The sequence below is a fragment of the Euphorbia lathyris genome, chromosome 6 (assembly GCF_963576675.1).
Source record: "Euphorbia lathyris chromosome 6, ddEupLath1.1, whole genome shotgun sequence".
Taxonomy (NCBI): Eukaryota; Viridiplantae; Streptophyta; class Magnoliopsida; order Malpighiales; family Euphorbiaceae; genus Euphorbia; species Euphorbia lathyris.
This window is the reverse complement of record NC_088915.1, coordinates 38,061,404-38,083,002: the sequence shown is the minus strand read 5'-3', so window position 1 is coordinate 38,083,002 and position 21,599 is coordinate 38,061,404. Positions and strand designations below refer to the sequence as shown.

Genomic DNA, 21,599 nt, shown 5'->3' with positions numbered 1-21,599 from the left:
GATTGCGACCACCCTTATCACAGTCGAGGTATGAAAGGAACATTAAAAATTAAAGCAAAATTAAACGTGTTTAAAGTTTTAAGTAACGATTGCGTCCACCCATGGCATGGTCGGTACCTCTTAAACGAACACAAAAGCAAATTAATTCATATAAAGTCACGGACGAGACCACCCTTATCACGGGCGTGACTAAGTAAATATATTAAATCTAAGTCCTTAATAAATCTATATTTGTAATAGTTTAGGTTTGGGAAATGAAACTTTGTGATTTGAAATGCCTTGAGACGAAAGATTCAAAAACATGCGTGCTTACACCGTCTCAAATGCTTCAATATAAAAATTGAGATACAAGACGAATGATATATCTCTTTTACACTAGCTAGTTTGATACTTTGCGTATAAATTTACCATGGAAGTTTTTCTTTCGGTTTAACTAATTTAAAGAGGAATATATGGATATATGTTCTATTTATAAAGAGATTGATTAAAGAATAAATTCAGTGAAATTTTGCTTGGGACTAGCAAAAGCTTAAGTGTGGGAGTTTGTTAAGCCCAAAATATACCTAAAATATCATATATAAATACGTTAAATTTACATTGAAATCATGCTAATTATATTTATTTAGAGTACTTTTACATCTTTATATACTTCTTTGATGCAAGGTACTTAATTATTTGGTTAAATCCAAATAGGAGCTAAAACGGAGCTAAAACGAGGGAAAAACCTAAGTTATGTGCCAAAAATACGTATTAATCAGAAGACCAACTCAAGGAGACGAGAAGCAGCCGAGAGACGGGGAAGAATACCCCTGTCGCGACTGAGATTTTTAGAATCTCAGTCACGACACACTGATGTCAGTCACCGAAAATCCGAAGTTTTCAGCCTTCCGCCGTGCCCCCTGTTGCGATTGAGATTTTCAGAATCTCAGTTGAGACAGCGAAGAATTCTGCACAGCTTTCACATGTATAAATCCAAAAAAACGCGTCTGTTCGTTTGGATAAAAGCGACCATTCACCAGCGGACACGACCCTTCAATTACAACCCTTCACCAACTATAAATAAGTGATTCATTTCAGAAATCAGAGTTGGAAAAAAGTTAGAGAAATTAGAGAGTTGTTATTATGTTGAAGAAACTCTGATTCAGAAAGAGTTAGAAAGTTAGATTTCATTTCTGTACAAACAAACTTGATGTACACAAGTTGTTACTAGATTAGTTATAAATACAGTAGTATTAGTTTAGTTTCAAAGGTTGATCAGAGACAAGTTTTCATTCTGGTAGTGGACCTAGTGGTCTCTATTCCGAAGATTCAGCGAGAAGAACTAACGGCTGAAGCGCAAAAGGGTCTGACAAACCTACGGAGTTTGAGGGAAAGATTGACAACCCGGATCTCAAAGATTTCGTCAAAATGCTATCCATGTTTCTTCCTCTCTGTTAACTTGTGAAGATTAATAATTCACTAATAATACATTTATTTTATTCAATATATTCTTCCTGTTGTTATTTTGATATTGTTCTGACAAAATGATTTTCAAAATGATAAATTGGTGTTTTTATTAAAACGTTTTATACAATCATATTTACAAAGAAACTTTGTTGAACACTTGAAAGAATTGGTTTTTACGGATGATATGATCGTGATCGCGGCTTATCGGATATAAAATACTGATTTGATTAAGGTAGAAATCTGCTCCGATCCAGAGAGATTTCTACGGTTCAAAGCCATATAATTGCATAAATTCTGATGTTATTCCATGTTCATAATGTTACCAAAGTTATAGTTGCTTTCTTTGCTTAATGAGAATAAGTTTTATACCTTTGATTTATTCCAAATACGAAAGCGTCTGTCTTGTAATCAAAATCTCAAGACAGAATTGTTCTCTAAGTTCAATATAATATTCTCATCTAATCTTAATTAATCCGAACCAATACAATTAATTAAACGATTTTCTTTAAGTTAAACCTAAAGACGTGAATAAAACTGAATTAAAATAAGTTTTAGTTAAAAAGCGTTCCCTGTGGATTCAATATCTTTTATTACTACAAGCGTATACCGTGCACTTACGGAAATCGCTCAACACCATAGCACACTTATCATCATATATTTTACCGCTCTACCGGACACGCATCAGGCTGATCCCCTTTATATCTTCTATTTTCCATGCTAGAGCCTCCTTGTGCTTTCTTAGGATGGTGAGCAATTGCTCCTTCCAATCCTTTGTCAATGTTTCCGAAATAATCACTGGTCTACTGTTTGGTGGATCCAGAAATGCGTATTCTAGATGATCGAGCAACTGTTTTAGTTTAGAGCATCTTTCTTCGTCTCCCCTTTCGAGATCTATTTCAGGAAGAATATCCTGTTCTTCTTCATCGATGGTTCCTTCAGTATTACCTCCTTCTTGTTCGGAATCAAACGCTTGTTCCTCTTCTTTATGTTTCTCCGTATCGAATTGTTCCTGCAAGAAAAGATTGTCATCATCCGTATCAAGGAAATAACATGAATCATCAGAGATTGATGCATAGCGAATAGCTTCATGCATCTTAAACACTATTTCTTCGTTATTGATTTTTAGAACAAGATGTGCCTTATGTACGTCAATGACAGCTCTTCCTGTTGCTAGAAAAGGTCGTCCCAAGATTATTGGAACTTCCAAATCTTCTGCAATATCCATTATAACAAAATCAACAGGCAATATGAAATTTCCAACCTTAACCAAAACATCCTCGATTATACCCTTGGGGTATCGAATTGATCGATCCGCTAGTTGGACCGTGACCTTAGTTGGTCTTGGTTCTCCTAGACCTAATTGCATATATTGAATATGGCATAAGGTTAATACTGGCTCCTAGATCACATAAAGCATTTTGAATAGTAAGTGTTCCTATTGAACAAGGTATAGAAAAACTCCTTGGATCCTTGAGCTTCTTTGGAAGTTGATGTTTGGCCTGTAAGATCGATGAGCTATCCCTGTTTAGTTGCACCATAGCTACACTTTCCAATTTCTTCTTGTTGGTGAGCAGATCCTTCAAAAATTTGACATACATAGGCATTTTAGATAGGGCTTCGATGAACGGTATATTGATGTGCAATTTCGTCAATTGTTCCAGAAAGCTCTCGTGTCTCTTCTCATAATTCTGCTCCTTCAGTCGTTTTGGGTATGGAACTCTTGGTTCATAATGAAGTGCGACTGGTTCATCTTCAATCACCTGTTTATCCTTCCTTTGTTGGGGCGCAGGTGTTTGATCACTAGACTTTGCTCCATCTACTTTACCTGCAACAGATTTCACACCAATGTCAGATACCTCATTGCCTCCCCTTAGTATGATAGCATTAACTTATTCTTTCGGATTGGTCACAGTGTTGCTTGGAAGGGCGCCTTTTTCCTTTAAGGATATGGCTGTGGCAAATTGTTGCATTTGAGTCTCAAGATTCTTTATGGATGATTATGTCTGCTTCATGAACTGTATCATCATGGACTCTAAATCAGGCTTTCCTTCTTGTTGAGCATTTGATTGGCACTGATATTGTTGGTTAGATGAGCTGCCTTGTTGCGGTGGATATGATGTTCGTGGGTTTTCTTGTCTGTAAGGCTGCTGCATGGCTGGTTGCCTGATTATCCTACCAAGAAAAATTCGGATGACTTCACCACCCTGGGTTATATGTATTCGAATAAGGATTCTGTGGTTGGCGAGCGATGAAATCAGACTGTTCTAGCATTGATGCACCTGGTTTGGTTCCTGGACAATCTATGGGTCGATGGGGTCCACTACAAAAGCACAACCATCGGGTGATAGTATCTCCATAGGGGCAGAGAGCTGCGTGTTTACTGTTGAGACGTTCATCTTTCCCATTGTTTTGACCAGCTGTTCCATTTGTGAGGACAGTTTGGTTATTGCCTCACTGTTTGCGTTATTCGTGACTCTCTTTCCATTAGGGGTGGGCATGGTTCGGTTAACCGGTCCATGAGGTAATAAAATTAACCGAACCTAAACCATCGGTTTTTTAACCAGTGGAACCAAAAGCGGTCCATATATATCGGTTAACCATACGAACGGTTAACCATTAATTTCGGTTTGGTTTTTCGGTTAACGGTTTTTAACTAGTTCTCAATGGTTAACTAAAAATCAGCGGTTAACCACAATTTTTAGCCGAACCTAAATTAAATAGAAAACCTTTAGGATCAGTAGCCATGATATGTGAGCTAACAGATGTATAAAATGTTTATACATAACATAATTAATCAAGAAATATATGATGTAGTCATCAAACTCTTTCATCATTGCTATACAATTCCAAAGTTAAATAATTTCAAAGTTAAACTCTATAATCAAACTCTTAAATTAAAGAGATTCCTCAAATTCTTTCAAAGATAAACAATTTCAACTACCAACAAGCTATACAATTTCATCATTACTGAAAATATTCTTACAAAACCAACAACATTGCTACTTCCTTCTCTGTCTGCAAACTCTTCAAACTAGACATTGAACAAAAAGATAACTAATGATAGCAAACCCGGACATTAGCAAACCCAGATATTGCTAGTTACCTTAACCAAGGACGGCGGTGAGAGATCAGAACGAGGGAGGTGCGAGATGATGGTGGTGTGAGATGGAAGGACGGTGGTGTGAGATTGAATGAAGATGGTGTGAGATCGGAACGACGGCGGTGCGAGACAAAATGAGGAACGACAGTGTGAGGAGATAGGAAGGGATGAGGAACGACCGTGTGAGGAGATCGGAAGGGATGACGAACGATCGTGTGAGGAGGAGAGACGGACGACGTGTGTGGAGATTAGGATAAGGAGGAATGATGGTGTGAGGAGAGACGGACGGACGGCGGCTTCCTTTCTTTGGTTCTTCGATTTTAATTTTTGAAGAATAGACAAAATAGGTTTTTTTTTGAAAGAAGTCACAATAGGGTTTGTTTGGTTTTATTTAAAAAAAAAGGGTTTGATTGTTGTTTAACAATATTATGATATCATAATAATATATATTCTGTATTTTTTTTTTAAAGTACAGTATATTAATAGTTATAATATATGTATATAATATATTAATTTTTTAAAAATATATATTTATTAAATGGTTTGGTTAACCGTTAACCGTTGTTTTTGAACACTCTAACCCGAAACCGAAACCGATACCAGTCTATTTTTTAAACCATTAAAAACCACCGGTTCGGTTAACCGCTTTTTCCGGTTCGGATTTTTGGTTTTCGGTTCGGTTACCAATTTGATCACTCTTTCAATTAGCTCGTACAATGCTTGAGGTTCTAGTTCCTCCGGATTTCCATTGGCAACAGATTCAATTTGTATCTTGTATGCGTTGGTCACTCCATTATAGAAGTTCTGAACTTGCATCCACATAGGTATGCCATGATTCGGTACTCTTCTCAACAGTTCTTTATACCTCTCCCATGCTTCAGATAAGGATTCGTCCTCTTCTTGAAAAAAAATGTGAGACTTCATTCCTCAACTTGATTTCTTGTCTGGGAGGAAAATATTTCATCAGGAACAGGGTAGCCATTTCCTCCCAGTTCGTGATAGATCCTGGTTGGAGATTCTTCAACCAATTCCTCGCTTTATCCTTCAAAGAAAAGGGAAACAGTTTGAGCTGGATAACCTCATCACTATCATTTCTATGAGTGCGGAATGTGTTGCACATTGTGATGAAATCTTGGATGTGAGCATTTGGATCTTCGTTTGGGTATCCCCCAAACTGCACAGCTGTCTGTAACATCTGAATCATTGAAGCTTTCACTTCAAACATGTGATTGCCTTCGTTTGGTATGACGATGCATGACCAATGGCCTTCAGGGGATGGTCTGGAGTAATCCTTCATCCGCAACCTCTGGTTACCATTATTGTTATTGTTGTTTTCACCATGACCTTCCTCATGGTTCTCACCCTGTCTCTGATTTGGTATTTCGATTTCGCGATCCATTCTGATTTCGTCTAGCTTGTCTGAGTAGTCTTCTCCTTCTTCTGTATGTTCTCTCTATCTCAATGTCTACAGGAAGGATAGGAATACCTGCTCTTCGCATACAAAACTAGCAATCGAAATACAAAAACTGGGTAAACAGGTGGTTATCAGGTAACGAAATAAGCATACAAATTCTTCCAAACTTCAGTTTAAACAATCCCCGGCAACGGCGCCAAAAACTTGGTATGTTAAATATGGACGCTAGCAGGTGTACTAGGTCATATGCAGTATTTAGTAAAACCAAGTGTCGTATTCCACAGGGATTGAACTTTAGTGAGAGGAATAAGTTGCCTTAAGTGTTAGATATAGATCTTGAGAGGGTGAATAATATCAAACTTAACATAAACAATAACTAAAAAGTAATAAATGGAATGAAATCAAGATGTACAGGCACAGACCTAGCCATACGCCTACGAACAATTGTGCCTAACTTTTATCATTTAGTGAAGTAGATCTATTTTCCTGAGTTGGGTCTCTCCCTCATCGGTCACTAAGGTCCGGTGTCCCATTTCCAAAGATTCTAAGTGAGTAATATTAACCAAGTGTCCTTGTGCTAACATACAAACAAGCGCTAAGCAACATGAAGCATTCATAAAGAAACCCCAATATATGGTAGTTTTCGTGTCCGTCCACTACAACATATGCCGATTAGCTGTTTCCATTACGTCGGAGCACCGTCGTTCCATCTTCGGTAACCATAAAATAGACTTGATCTTAATCTATTCTTTAAGCATACTAATAACACTCAATCATGGATAGGAATACTTCATTAATTAATAAAAGATACTTACAGTCACCGTTTAAATGGCTGGCTAGGCCTGTAAAAAGGATTACTCACTCATTATCATGAGTGAACAGCTTGTTCTTCCCAAAAACATTCTTCCGACAGAAAATATAAAAACAGAGAATAAAAACCGATGGTGGCGGAAAACGAGGTCTGCTTACAATAAGATTCCTTTCCTATATATACCCCCCTTCCTAACATCAACCCTAATTACAAGGGTAAAAAGTCACAAAAAGTAAATACAAGGACAAGTAAACAATCCTCCTACACTTGGCGCAAGATGGAAGTTGTCTTGCTTTCCACGTTTATCTCTCTTTCTCTCTCCTATAGCTTGCTCGACCCGCACGTTTATCTGTTTCCTTCCAAATGACCCATCAATACCGTTGTTTAAGCTGTTCTGTTCTACTGAAAGGCTGCTTGTGAGGATTCCTGCTTCGAACTATTTCTACCTGTTTCTTCCAATTCTGGTTGAAAACTAAGACTTTGAAGCTCTTTTCCATGAATGTTCATCCTCTTTTATTTTCTCCTTTTACTCGCATCAAAGGCGGTGTACTGGGATGCAGAGGAGAAATTTTTCTTGGTTTCTCTTCTGATACAGGAAGAAATTCCCATCAAGATTGGTCATATTGACTTTGAAATGATTTTAATGTTGTTATTGTGACAATCTTGTTGTAAATTTTGATAATGTTATGATTTTAATGTTGTTGTTGCAATCTTGTTGTAAATTTTGATAACCTTATGATTTTAATGTTAAATTTCCTTGTTGTTATGCCTTTTTTGTTATATACCACTTCGCAAATTTCGCTATATATATGAGAAGTCTACGAAGATAAAAATGCTTAAAAACACGTCTTTTATCTTCGCAGACTACGCATATTGCGAAATCTGTGAATTAAAAGCATTTACTGAACCAAACATTATCTTCGCATATTGTGAAATCTGCGAAGTCAGACGGAAGAGAGAAAGAAGAAACGCTAAAAAATTTCTAAGTGTTATATATATTAAGGGTATTTTAGGAAAGTCACACAAAAATAGTCTAGATATGTAGTAGGTTGAGTAAATGGATTAAATATGTAAATGAGTCTCCCATTTGACGTAATTTTATAATTTTCCCTAAAATAATTTACAAAAGCAAATGTATAGTTCACGTGGTTCAATCCTGAATGTCCACGTGCCACCATGTAATTATCCTATAGAAGCAAGGTTAAAGAACATGCTTCTATACCTAAATCAGTTCGTGAGGAAAACGGGTAGTGGGAGAAGCCAAGCAAAAGGATGACACAACGAGGGTAAGAGATGGCTAAAATGTGTGGAAATAGAGCTCACACGCCATGTGGATAAAAAAGTCTCTTCCTCTTTTTTTAATCCACACGCCGTGTGGATATTCCCACACGACTGTGAGCACGAATTTTTCTGATCCTAATGATGTGATTATGTTGTTTATGCACATGATATTACAGGTGGACCTCACATCACGTCATACGGAATCACGAGCTAGAACCCGATCCACTTTGTAATAGAAAATGATTTTTCCTTCAAAGGTGTAGTCGTTCGGCTACAGGTTGTGGCCGACCGGCTACAACCAATGGTCGATCATCCATTGATCTTCTTCCAAAAATTTTATCGTTTTATATAAGGTTAAATCTGTCCCATGTACATGTCTATGGCCGATCGGCCACACGTGGTAGCCAATTGGCTACCACGATGGTTTTCCAGAAAATTATCCACTATGTCCCCACTACAGGAGTAGTTGAAGAGAATAGTGGGAAAAAGAACGTAAATAGAGTCAGAAACGGTTTTCTAAAGGGGGAGTTACTTTTTCTAGTAAAAAAATACAGAGAATGGAAAGCAGAAAAGAAGGAAAGTTTGAAAGATACAGAAAAAAGGAGATGATTTTTTGAGAAAGGAATTCATTATTCCTATTTCTAGTCACTTGAATAAGACACAAGTTTGAGAGTTTCACATTGCTCATTGCAATTGAAGGTTTCAAATCATATTTAAAGCTATTTGGGTTGGTTTAAATACATTTTCTATTTAACAAAAGTTCCATTCACTGTGCTTGGATTCTGGTTCAGTTTGAGGGTCTGTTCGATTGCACTCATGACTCCACATCTCAACAAATTTGGATAAATAACATCCCAGAAGGTAACTTCTGAAGGGTTTAAAAGCCTACCTTTATTAATTGCAATTTGTTTTATTTACTATTTTGTGTTGCTGCCATCGTTGTGTTTAAAGAAAAATTCGGGAATTTTGCATGTGGTGGTCGATCGGCCACACACGCGCTTCTCAACGTCCAATAGTCCTCTGAATATTGAAACGAATATTTCCTTAAATGGCAACATGGGCGCAACAAGTCAGACCATCTAGAGAAGAACATAAGTTGTTCCTTCGCAACGACTACCTTCTAATTTAAACGACAAGTTTGAATGCTCCACCTATAAAAGCCAAGTCCAAGCTTTATTTTCACAACTGATCATCAAGCAAAAAATAGATATATTGCAAAAGTGAAAAACAAGAGCAAAGAAAAAATACACAAGAAATTTCATATTCATGTAATCACATAGAGAAAGATTAGTTCATATCAATATTTTTATTGGAACCTTTCTATTGTAAAATCAGAAGCTCTGTTGTAGCTTCAGTTATAGGTATCAATGAGTGTGATAGTTGAGTGTTGTAGTAAAGGATGGTACTTTACTCAAGCTTAGTCTATTGTGTAAAAGGTTTTGTGCTCTATCTTTGAAAGAGTTCTCTAGTGGATTAAAACTCGGAAAAAGGTATTCTGAGGATTGAACGTAGGCAGAAGGTCGAACCAGTATAAATTTGCCGAGTAACTTCTTTCCCTTATACCCCCTTTTACTTCTTATGATATTACATGCTCTCATATATATATATATCACTCTGATTACTAAGTGCATAACATATAAATCATCTATCTAAGAGATCTTCAGAAGCTCCGATAGAAGAGTTGTCCTCTGATTGTAAGTTTCAGAAGTAGAATCAATCTTAATTAGTAGATTGAAACCTCAATAGACTGAAGTTGCCTCTAATTTCGAGAGTTTCCTCTGTGTTGCAAGTGACTTAAAAGAGAAAATTTTCTAAAGGTTTTAAATTACCCATTAGTTCTATTCACTCCCCTTTTAGAACTAATCTGCCATATTAGGGACCAACAGAAAATCGCATGGGAATATCTCTGAAATCTTTTTACACAATGAAAAAACATCTATTTTTTGTTCAGGGATCGACATAAGTGAAGTAGTAGAAGTTCTTTCGGAATATAACACACGTTAGATGAAACCTACGACCTTTATTTTGATAAACATTTTGAGCACACCTTACTATCCGGGCGAAGCGTGTGAATACCCACAACATGAAACTTTTTGATGGTATTGTAACTTGAAAAGAATACAACGCATTATGAGACATCACGACATATGTGGTATGTCTACTGAGGTAGAAGCAAGACATGATGGATGACATACGTAGTATGTGCCATAGTTAAACCTGTCTATGGGTCGGACTAGACTGGGCTCGGCTTGGGCCAACCATGATTTCATGTAAAAATACGTAGTCCAAGCCCAGTCTTGCCCACTATTAATTTAGGCGGGCTTGGGCTTAAAAATCAAATCTCAAGCCCAACTCATATAAGTCCACCTAAAAAATATATACATAATTTTTAATTATAAAAAATAAAATTTATACTTAAAATTAAATATTTAATATATAAATATAAAAATTAATAATTAATATTAATAGACGGGGTGGGCTAGATCGGCCCGTGCTATTTTTGTCCATCCCAACCCAGCCTAAAAAATAGGCAGGCTTTAGCGGACTAGGCCGGCTTGGGCCTATGATCAATTTTCAATGCCTAAGCCCGGCCGAAGGGATATGAGCCTGGGTGGGTGATGCGAGCAAGATAGACAAGATTGTGAGGCAGATCAGTCATGGAAAAGGGCTAACAAGACCCAAGTTTCCATCAAGAATGGACGGAAACAACTAGAAATAACAGTTCACAAGGATTCCTCTTGAATAGTTGTAGAGTAGTGCGAAAATACACATTCAGCAACGAAACGGGTCGGACTGGCTGGTTTCAGATAAACACACAGGTTGAGCATGGACCAATGGGAGAATGAAACGTGGGAGACTACCTTTTTGTACCAAGATGAAATAGATGGTTGTGATGTAATGTTCTTTTTGTGTTTTTGGTTTAAGTACTATTCTACCCTTACTATTTAGGGTTAAAATATTCACCCTATAAATAGTTAACTTTATAGTAGGTGAAGTTTATCATTACCAGTAGCCACTCTTTTAACTTTCTTTTCAAGTTTCTGTTTTTAAGTATTTCTGGGCACGAACATCCTGTTCACTCATGGAAATGAGTGAGTAGTATACTTGTTGCCGGTCTAACCAGCCATAAATGGTGATTGTAAGTATTTCTAATCTATCAATGAAGCATCTTTAATCAATGAATGGCTTTCAAATGGTGTATGGAATGTTTTAAATATTGATCATGTCTAAATGCTAGTAAAAAGGGATGACATGACCTTGCTTCTGATTTATGGAAATAACCATTTGCTGCATGTTGTGTTGGACGGACACGAATATCACCACATGTTGAGGTTTCTTTACGAATGCTCCTTGTTCTTAACCCTGGAACAACTTAACACGAGGATACCTAGTTAAGCATTGTTCTTAGAACCTATGGAAAAAGGGACACCTGACCGTAGTGATCTTAGAAGGAGAGACTCAAGCCAGGAACCTTAAAGATGCCTATTTTATTGGATTAGTTATATGAGAAATTGATGTCGGCGTAGAGCTAGACCAGCAGCTATTTCCCAATCGATATTTAGCTTACACTATCATTGTTTCCTTATTTTACTGCATGTTCACTACACTACAATCAACTTTATTCTGTCTAGTGATTAAGGTAACTGTTCTTGATCTTAACTCAATCCCTGTGGAAATGAAACTTGGCTTTACCCAACTACAATAGACCTAGTATACTTGCTAGTGTCCACAAATAAGAGACCAGTGGGTTGGACGGGTACCCGCGTCCATGTACATATCTAGCCATTGTTAACTCAAACTCGACTCACGAACAACACAACGACATACTTTTTCAAATACTGACACTTTATGGGGAAATTCGACACACTTGGTACGTCTTACCGACTCTAGACACAAAATAAGACGGAAAGACGACATACGTGGTATGTGCCAAATGGTAAATTTTGAATCAAAATACGGACAACACAATGGTGTATTTTAAGATACATAGACGTTATGTACAGACAATATACTTAGTGTGTCTACTGACTCAACCATGTTGAAGGTACACGGGATAAATGATTGACAACAAGAAATATGACTCACAAATTCTGCGACTAGGTAAAGACGTAAAATATATGTCACGATATAAATAATATGCATATTGATTGGGTATGACTCCAAATTGGGTCGACTCTTTTTCTCACTTTTGGAAAATAAAGACGTTTCTTAAGTCTATTAACACTAGAATGGTTGTCAAAATTGGTTAGGATGCAACACTCTAAATGGTATGACTTAATGACTTTATTATAACTCGATTTGCATGTAAAGAAAATGAAAGTCAATATGAACAAACAAGTTAGGGAAATCACACATAACATGCAATTAGATCACTCCATTCCAATCTTGTTCCTCCAAAACGATTGGTCAAAATTCATTTGTCCTAGATGTTGGCTTCATTTATTTATCAACTGGGACAAATAAAACCGTGTCTCAAATTAATTAGACCATCCCCTATAGAGACAACCATCTGTGCACTGCCTAAGAGGGGCACCGAATGTCCTGATATTCCTACCGGTGGTGATAAAGTTGGAACAAGTCTGTCATGATCAAGGCATAGTGCTTTATAGGCTTTACACGTAACGATGTTGACAGAACTTCCTGTATCAATGAATACTCTTCTGACTTTTAATTCCTCCAACAGAATTCCAATTACTAAGGCATTGTTATGTGCCTGTCGCGTAAAACTACCAAAAGAGAATTCAGATTTTGATTTAGCAATTCTGTTTTAGTCATTATGGATTCTTCTTCTCTTTGCCGAACGATCCTCCTTAGGTCCCCCAGCAATCACATTAATGACTCCTCTAGGAGCCTTTTCTTTGTGCTGCTTTCCTTTGGAATCTTTTGACTTAATAGCATTCTTTAAAAACTTGTCTAACTTTCCAGCTTCTGCCATTTTATTTGACTCCACAGCCAACTGTCTATAGTCTTTGGTATCATGACCTTCAGACTTGTGAAATTCATAATACTGGTCGTTATGTCTTCGATCGGAAGATTTCAGCTTCAGGGGATATTGAATGTGTTTCCTGTTTGACTCCACCCAGTAGATGATTTATTTTCGAGGAGTGTTTATGGGGTATAACTTTGATCTGAATGATCTTTAAATTGCTTATTATCCTCCCTGCTCATGTCACTTTTAGATTCTTTCGGCTGATGAACCGAACTTAACATGTCCTTGAGCAAAGGATTTAACTTATGGCCATCCCACTTAACGAAGTCACGAGCTCTCCATATTAAATCAGGAAAAATTCTTCGGTCCGCGGGTGGTAAGCTCATTGGATAAATCCTTGATTCGGTAATTACTTGCCATAGCCTCTACAACCCTATTAACATTCAGATGTTTGATCTGGATGGCCACTCTTAAGAACCGTTCAACCCACTCCTTCAAAGACTCGCTAATCTCTTGTACCAAATGATTGAGATCTTGTATTGTTTTACTTTCAAGAATAGAGGTGCTAAAATGATCTGCAAATTCCTTAGACATTTGCTTAAAAGACCGAATAAATCCTGATAGGAGTTGATCATACCATTAAGCGGTCGAATCCCTCAATGTTGTTGAAAATAATCGACACATGAGTGCATCATTCGCTATTGTGGTTTGTAGAGCTCTCAAGAAATTCTTTACATGCAAAGTTGGATCAGTCAGGCCGTTGTAATCTTTGAGCAGTGGGTACTTGAAACCTCTTGGTATCGGATGACTCATTATTTCAGCACTTGAAGGTGTATCAATGTCAGTGGTTTCCAGCATCCTAGACTATAACCCCTCGTCCTTCATCACGTGCTGAAGCTCACTCTATATGAGATTATAAACTCCCTCTTTTAAGGAAGATTCACTTTCTTTTTGCTTCGGTGGTTTGCGATCGCGATATTCAGGAGATCTAGATAAGCACCCATACACCGTTTTAGGGGTCGAGATTCTCCTTGCTTTGGAATATGTTTGTTAGGTGAAGGTGAGTGATGACGCCTTCTATGTGAAGGGCTTTTCAGTCTTTCTTTAGATCTTCCTCTAAACACCTCAGGCTGAGATTCCTCAGAAATCTCTCACTTCCTAGGACATGTGGGTACAACATGATGTCCCATAGAACAAGTAATTGATCCACTTCCATCACCATACCTTTCAGCATCTCTTGCTTCCTTCAGCTCCACACCCATAACTTCCATTTACGTAGCGTGTTCCGCCCGGAAAATGTTCATAGATTCTTGAATAGATCTCATGTTATATATCAGTTGTCTAGTTAGCCCATCCATGAAATTGCGTTGCTCAGGATCTAACGATCCTAAGCAAACATCAATTCATTGGTCCAAATTTGGCGTAACTATTAGTGGCGAAAGTGGATGATTCCAGGAATCAACCAGGCCACGTGAAATGTTGAAGAAGTTCCAGGAATATCTTCAACCCGTTGATTGAGTTGAATAAATGGTTGACTGCATTGTAGGGCTGAATGACATGATTAATGACCGAACTCTAATCTTGAACCATATTTTAACGAAAAGCATTCTATGCTCACCACACCAAATAATATCCTTCTTCAGATAATTTGCTCCCTAATGGCTTCCGATGACCTGAATCAATGAACAACTGTCAGAAAATGGGCTGGAGGTCCGGCAAATCCTCTTCGATGCTAAAGTCAGTAGATATTTGGAGAAGTACTAGACTAACTTTATGCAATGAAGTAAAGAGTTTAGTTAAGAAATGATGTACCTATGACAACTGAGTTCCAAGCTATTTATAGGCAAAATGTTGTGTACCTAGACACGTGGCATCATTGGATTGGTCTTTTGACCCTATATTTCTGTTCGAAAATAAATGTGAACTTGGGGAGCGTGCCTTTGAAATCCAGCGTTCCTATTGGTCCACGTGTCACCTTCAGACAGCTACCAAAGAGATGTTATCTAACCGAAAGTCAGTGTTTTGAACGAAGCTAGGTTCGTCAATGGGCCTTGATTGGGCAGGTGCGTATGCTGATTTCGGTATAAAGTAAAAGCTTTTTAACTTACGGTCCAATTAAACAATACTGTATCAGGTTCAAAGGTAGGAGAAGAAAAAAAATTACACCTCGAATAGATGAAGATGTATTTTAGAATTTAGGTTTAATAAATTTATGTATTCCGTTGTTACAGAATAAGCAAGTTTAGGGAGCTGATGAGACACTTATAAAGTTCAGAGAGCTAATCTACTTTTATGGACAAGTTTAGCGAGCTGGTGATAAGACTAAAGTCAGTACAAGATTCACAAAGGATAATAAAAGCTATAGAATGAAGTCTTAAAATAAATAAATAAATAACTATAAATCACATACTTTTCATAAATCTATATACAGAAAAGGAAATGATCTAATAAACTACGGAGAAAATAAAATGTTTTCGTTCTTGTTAAATTCGTTTAACTATAACGGGACGTTTGGTATTCTATTGGGATAAGGATAATGATAAAGGTTGGAATAGGGATAGAAATAAATGGTTGGGATAAGGATAAAAATATGATAGTTGAGAATTATTATTCAATGTTTGGTATGTGGGATATGGATAAAGATAGAATAATACATTTTACTATTTTAATCTTTTTTAAACTACATAACATTAATTTGAGGGATAACATGAACTTTTCCATCCTATTAAAATCGCAGGAGCTTATCTCACATCCTTAATTATACCACCCCTTTTAGGTATAGGATTTGAGGGATAAGACTTATATCCCTCTCTTATCTTCCTAACCTATCTGTAAAACAAATATGAGATAACTCATCTCGTTTTTTTTATCTCCTCTAATAAACATCCCATAAAGGGTTTAAGAAACAAAAGAAAATGGGAAGAAACTTCAAAACGGTATTTACAAATCATATTTGAATGTACTAAAGCACGAGATATTTATTTTTTTCCCGTATAATTATTACATCATTGAAGTTACATGTGCAGAACAAGTCAACAATAGTGGCCTGATTCATGCAACTTTGACTCAATTCTTTAATTATATGAAAATTGTATTTCAGAGTAGAGACTGTACTGTACCTCAAATTCTATGACCAATTTTAAGTTATCATTCCAATCCAATCAAGCTACTATTAAGTTATTAACATAATAGTAGGGTTACTTTTTTTCCAAATTATATCTTAGGTATACCTTAATTTAGAAACTATTTGTAACACATTTATCGAATATACTGTTATTAAAATCATTCAATTCATATGGGATGGGTTGAGGGTTTTCTTTTGTATTTAATGTAATTTTCGTTATAAAAAAAACATACAATTCATCAAATCGGTCAGAGTCATCTAGTCAACCAATTCTGGAAAACATTGAAAAAAAAAATCAAAATATAATTGCTGAAGATAATTATTTAGGAATACTAGAAATGAAACATAGAAAGAATAATGAATTAAAAAATAAAAACAGACTAGTTTCTAATTATGAATTTGAAGGAGATGTAGTTGAAAAGCCAAATAAACAGAAGCTCACACTCCATTCTCCACTAAGTTTCACAAAAGTTGGTAAATCTCCATTCACGAAACACAAAACTCTAACCTTTTATTTTTCATAATATTATGAATTTGAATCCAAATGTGACATTGATTTTCTTGTTTCTTCCCATATATAGTGAAAGCAGGATTTAAGTAAAGTGTATAAAATTGAGGAAAATAAAATAAAATAAAAAAGTGTTGATTGCATGCCAGCACATTATCACAATCTTCCGGCAACCAAGGCACAGGCACAGCATGTGGATGTGCTTTTTGATACCATAAGATAAGCAACCTTTTTTTAATTTAATATATGGAATTGCATTGCATCAAATAATTGACCCTTCCACTATATATATATAACTGATCATCATTTTGCATTATATAACCAATGGCATTGGCATTGGCAGCAAGAGAATGCAGCAATGGCAAACCAAAATCTGCTGTAATTTTCGGGGCTACCGGACTCGTAGGGAGAGAGCTGGTCAGAATTCTAATCTCGAAATCTAAATGGAAGGTTTACGGTATAGCTAGAAGGTTTGATAGCATTCCTATCCAAAATTCTAATTACATTTTCATATCATGTAACTTATTAGATGCTCAAGAAACAGAAAAAAAGCTATCATCTATTATACAAAATGTTACTCATATGTTTTGGATTACTTGGGCTGCTCAATTTCCTCTAGATACCAAACAATGTTTGGACCAGAACTTGGCAATGATGTCCAATGCCTTGAATCTCATCCTACCAAACAATAATACATTGAAGCATGTTTCTATTCAGACCGGAATTAAGCATTATACCTCCTTCAAAAAAGGCGAAAACACGATATTCGACGAGGATTTCCCAAGAGTAAAAGATGGATGCAACTTCTATTATGCATTAGAGGATTTAGTGAAAGAAAGGCTTGAGAGTAAAGTAGCATGGTCTGTTATAAGGCCTGGGTTGATCATAGGTAATTCTAATAGAAGTTTATATAATGTAATGGGTTGTTTATGCGTTTACGGATCGATTTGTAAGTACTTAAATCTTCCATTTACTTTTGGAGGATCAAGGGAATGTTGGGAAGAGGTTTGCATTGATTGTTCGGATGCTCGATTAGTAGCGGAACAACACATTTGGGCAGCTAACGATGAATTAATGTATGGTGAGGCTTTTAATTCAACTAATGGAACAAGTTTTAGTTGGAAGGAGGTATGGTCAATTATTGGTAAGAAATTACAAGTAAAAGTGGGTAAAGAGATGTTTATGAATGATTTTTGGTATGCAAAAGCAATGAATGATAAGAAGAAAGTGTGGAAAGAGATAGTTGCTAAAAAAGGATTAGTTGAATCTGAAATTGAAGATTTGGCAAATTGGGATTTTTTGGATGCTTTGTTTAGATGTCCAGTTAAACTGCTAGCTAAAAGAGATAAAGCTGATAGGTTGGGTTTTAGAATCAGATATAAGACATTAGACTCAATGTTATTTTGGATTGATTCCATGAAAACTCTTAACTTAATACCTTAATCCTTTCTCCTTATCATATATGATTATAACTTGTCATCTTACCCTTGGAAATGTTCATCTTTATATATATATATATATATATATGTATTTTCCACATTTTTTTTATACTGTTAAAGGGTTTTTGTTACAACCCATATATTGCCTCACAAATTTGTACTATAGAGGTGGACATGGAGGGTATAGGGTATATACTCAATGTTTCCAAATTCACATAATTGAGTATACACTGCACTGCACTCCACTCCATCCATTCTTTTTCTATATTATAATAATAAGGATAAGTAAAAAAAAAACACTATGTGGCTTTATGTTTTGATACTTTGAAAAATGTGTTACTCTTCCAACAAAATTATACTTTATGATTTTCACATGTTAGAAAAAAGAAACGATTTTTATATATGTATTGAAGTTGATGATCGCCACATCCAAAAATAGCGAAAGGTTGAAACAACAACGATGGCAAAATGCAACAAAAAGAGAGTTGATAACAAGGGGAAACTTACCACAACCATAAACAAGTGGACGAGAAATCACATCGGTACAAGAACAATTAATGAGATCATTTTGACAAAAGATGTCACTATGCTCGAGATTGTCATACAAAAAATCAGAAAAAACGTTGTAACATCCATACTCTCAAAATAAAAGAGAGGAAGATTGAGACGTCGAAGCTTTATATGCAATTATAGTGCCAAATGGTATGTGATAGAGTCATGCCCTCCAAAGCAAATGCGCAAGATGAGTTAGCACTTAGCACTATAAGTAATAAATTTAACAATTATAATGATGATTGGATAGTGGACTCCAGATGCTCTAACCATATGACTGCAGAAAAGAAAACATTATCGAGCATGACAAGGTATAAAGGGGAACGAGTTGTCACCACTGCAAACAATTTCAAACTACCAATCACACATGTTGAAAATACGGTGGTTGTTCCTCGATACAACTTTAAAGAAGTGCAACTAGAGAATGTATTTCATGTACCTGGGATTACGAAGAACTTGTCGCAACTGACATCATCAGGAAGCTATATGGTATTTGGTTCGAACAACGTGAAGTTATATCGAATTTTAAGTATAACTAGCACACTGATTATGGAGGGACGGACTTGAGTCTGTCTACGTAATGTCAACACAAACAACCTATGTAGACATAGCTAGAAAGAACGAGACAACCGATATGTGGCATTCGTGTCTAGGACACGTGAGCTACCATAAGTTGAAGGTCATGATGAAGAAGTCAATGCTAAAGGGATTTACACAACTTGATGTTCGAGAAGACATTATATGTGTCTGATGCCAGTTCGGGAAAGCACACTAACTGTCGTATGAAGATTCCAATTATCGAGCAAAAGAGCCGCTCGAGTTGGTGCATTCTGATTTATTTGGTTGCGTGAAGAGTCATCAATTAGTGGTCATAAATATATGATAAGTTTCATTGATGACTTCTCAAAGTAGTATAAGTATATTTTATGAAAAATAAAGCATTTAACATGTTCCAAGGGTTTAAAGAAAGGGTTGAGAAGGAGCTTGATATTGTTAGCCCATAAAAATAAAATTTCATTTGTATTTTTATTTTAAAAAAAAAGCATATAGTAATTTTAACATAAGATTAAAAAAAATCATAATCTCACATGTCTATGAATTCCATAACATCTTCATCTGTCATCAATAGGTACTACTCTTCTACGCACTTTATTTGAACTATATGTTGCTTGCATGGACATTTGGAGGTCGTACGAGGTTGAATCAACACGCATGGCAGTATAAACTTTTTCTTTTAACTTTTGCAAATCAATTTCTGTTGACAAAACAACAACTTCGATTTACCAACGACATATGTCATCACATCTCTCACTGTGTTCTATTCATTCCAAGATAAAAAAAAACACGTACACTTCTTTTTGGTTGACATACTTCTGTATTTATGAAATGAATACATAATCAAAAAATATTGTCGCAAGGATAATTCAAATGGGGTAAGAAATGCGCTTGGATGCGACATCTAAATAGACTAGTATTTGTTGTCGCAGATGCGACAGAAGCAATGTTGTCGCATATGCGACAGACACGTATCGCATTTACAATAACTAAATGCGACATATCGAACGAAATGAAGAAATCGGATAATGACAGGTTCAACGCAACAACATTCAACTAACCAACTTCGTATTCAAGTAATGTGTATGAAAAATGAAGAAATGATCCTTACATGAACTTGAATGATGTATGAATATGCTTAGATCTTGGGTTGGATTGATGAATTTTGTTGTAAGAATTTGAAATAACCGAAAAAGAAAAGGAGGTTGTTGGAGGTTCGGTTATATAGAATTAAGAGTATTTTTTTTATCTAAAATGGATGAAAGTGTCTTTGATAAAAATGGAAGCAAAGTGTGTCAAATATGTTAATGGACCCCATCAATTGCTTTCTAAAATATTCAAATTTTATATCGTTAAATCATTTAACAAATATATCAACAATCTTCAATTTTCACAAGTTACATCTTTCACCTAAAATTTTATTTAGGTATATCAATAATATGTACTGCCTCCGTTTCATATTACATGTCTTTTTAGAGACTATTTTTTTGTTTCATATTACATATCATTTTATATGATCACTACGCGTTAAGTCATCTTTTTTCCTGCTATAAAACGTGGGTTTATAAAAATTAATTAGCATAATGTACTTATTATAGAATAAATAAATAGTGGAATCAATAAATAAGGGGCAATAATGTCTTTTCTCTAATACCCTTAATTTATATGCAACTCTTTAAAACGACATGTAATATGAAACGGATGGAGTATAATATATATATAAATTAAAGGGAAAAGTACGAAAAAAATAAATGTGGTTTGCCCATTTTGCAGACAGATGCATGTAGTTTAAAAGCTTACAAATAAAGGTCGGTAGTATGTTTTATTTACAAAACAAAGTATTACAATTACACAGTTAAGTTCTGATTAAAACGAAATGCATTTTTATCTTAAAAAAATTATTCTTACATATCAACAAAACACAACCCCCGAAAAAAACTTCCTAAATCAAAATAATAAATAATATGGTGGAATTTTATATTTTTTACAAATTTGACTAAATTGGTATTTAAATTTATTTTACGCATTTGCAATTTAATTTTGGGATCTGTATTTTGTTAATATATAGATATAATTGAAAAAAAATAAAAAAATGCTCTTGCTTAAAAGTTTAATTTTAAATATTTTATTTTATAAAAAAAATATACCACATACCTCTATTTACAAACTTTTAAACCACGTACTTCCATTTGTAAATAAGGCAAACCACAAGCATCTTTTTCGTACTTTGCCCTAAATTAAATTCTCAATCTTTAAATAAACAGTCATTTATGTCTAATTAATTTTTTACCATATAATCATTTAGAAAAAAAAAACATACGAGTATATAAATTTCAAAATAATAGTGTACACTCTCAATCAGAAGAAATGCTTACCGAAAATTGCGACTTAAAGTTACTAACTATATTTAAAAAAATTCTAACATTAAAAACTATATGT

General features: G+C 35.4%; 1 protein-coding gene and 1 non-coding gene across 2 annotated transcripts; both read left to right on the top strand.

The window, feature by feature from the left end:
• The first annotated feature begins 5,372 nt into the window (after positions 1 to 5,372).
• LOC136234454 (small nucleolar RNA R71) lies at positions 5,373 to 5,480 on the top strand. The gene has a single exon (XR_010691337.1). It is a non-coding gene; the product is annotated as a small nucleolar RNA R71 (small nucleolar RNA).
• A 2,992-nt stretch (positions 5,481 to 8,472) lies between these two features.
• Positions 8,473 to 18,057, top strand: LOC136233656 ((S)-8-oxocitronellyl enol synthase ISY1). Its single transcript, XM_066023381.1, has 4 exons — positions 8,473 to 8,544; positions 8,844 to 8,913; positions 13,697 to 13,733; positions 16,971 to 18,057. Exons 1-4 carry the CDS (start codon positions 8,473 to 8,475, stop codon positions 18,055 to 18,057), a joined length of 1,266 nt encoding a protein of 421 aa, XP_065879453.1.
• The last annotated feature ends 3,542 nt before the right edge of the window (positions 18,058 to 21,599 follow it).

Coding starts and splice junctions, on each gene's coding strand:
- LOC136233656 (XM_066023381.1), top strand. CDS start 8,473: ATGGTTTTCCAGAAAATTATCCACTATGTCCCCACTACAGGAGTAGTT. Junction 8,545..8,843: donor AGAATAGTGGGAAAAAGAAC/GTAAATAGAGTC, acceptor ATTCTGGTTCAG/TTTGAGGGTCTGTTCGATTG. Junction 13,734..16,970: donor TTACATGCAAAGTTGGATCA/GTCAGGCCGTTG, acceptor AAGAGAATGCAG/CAATGGCAAACCAAAATCTG.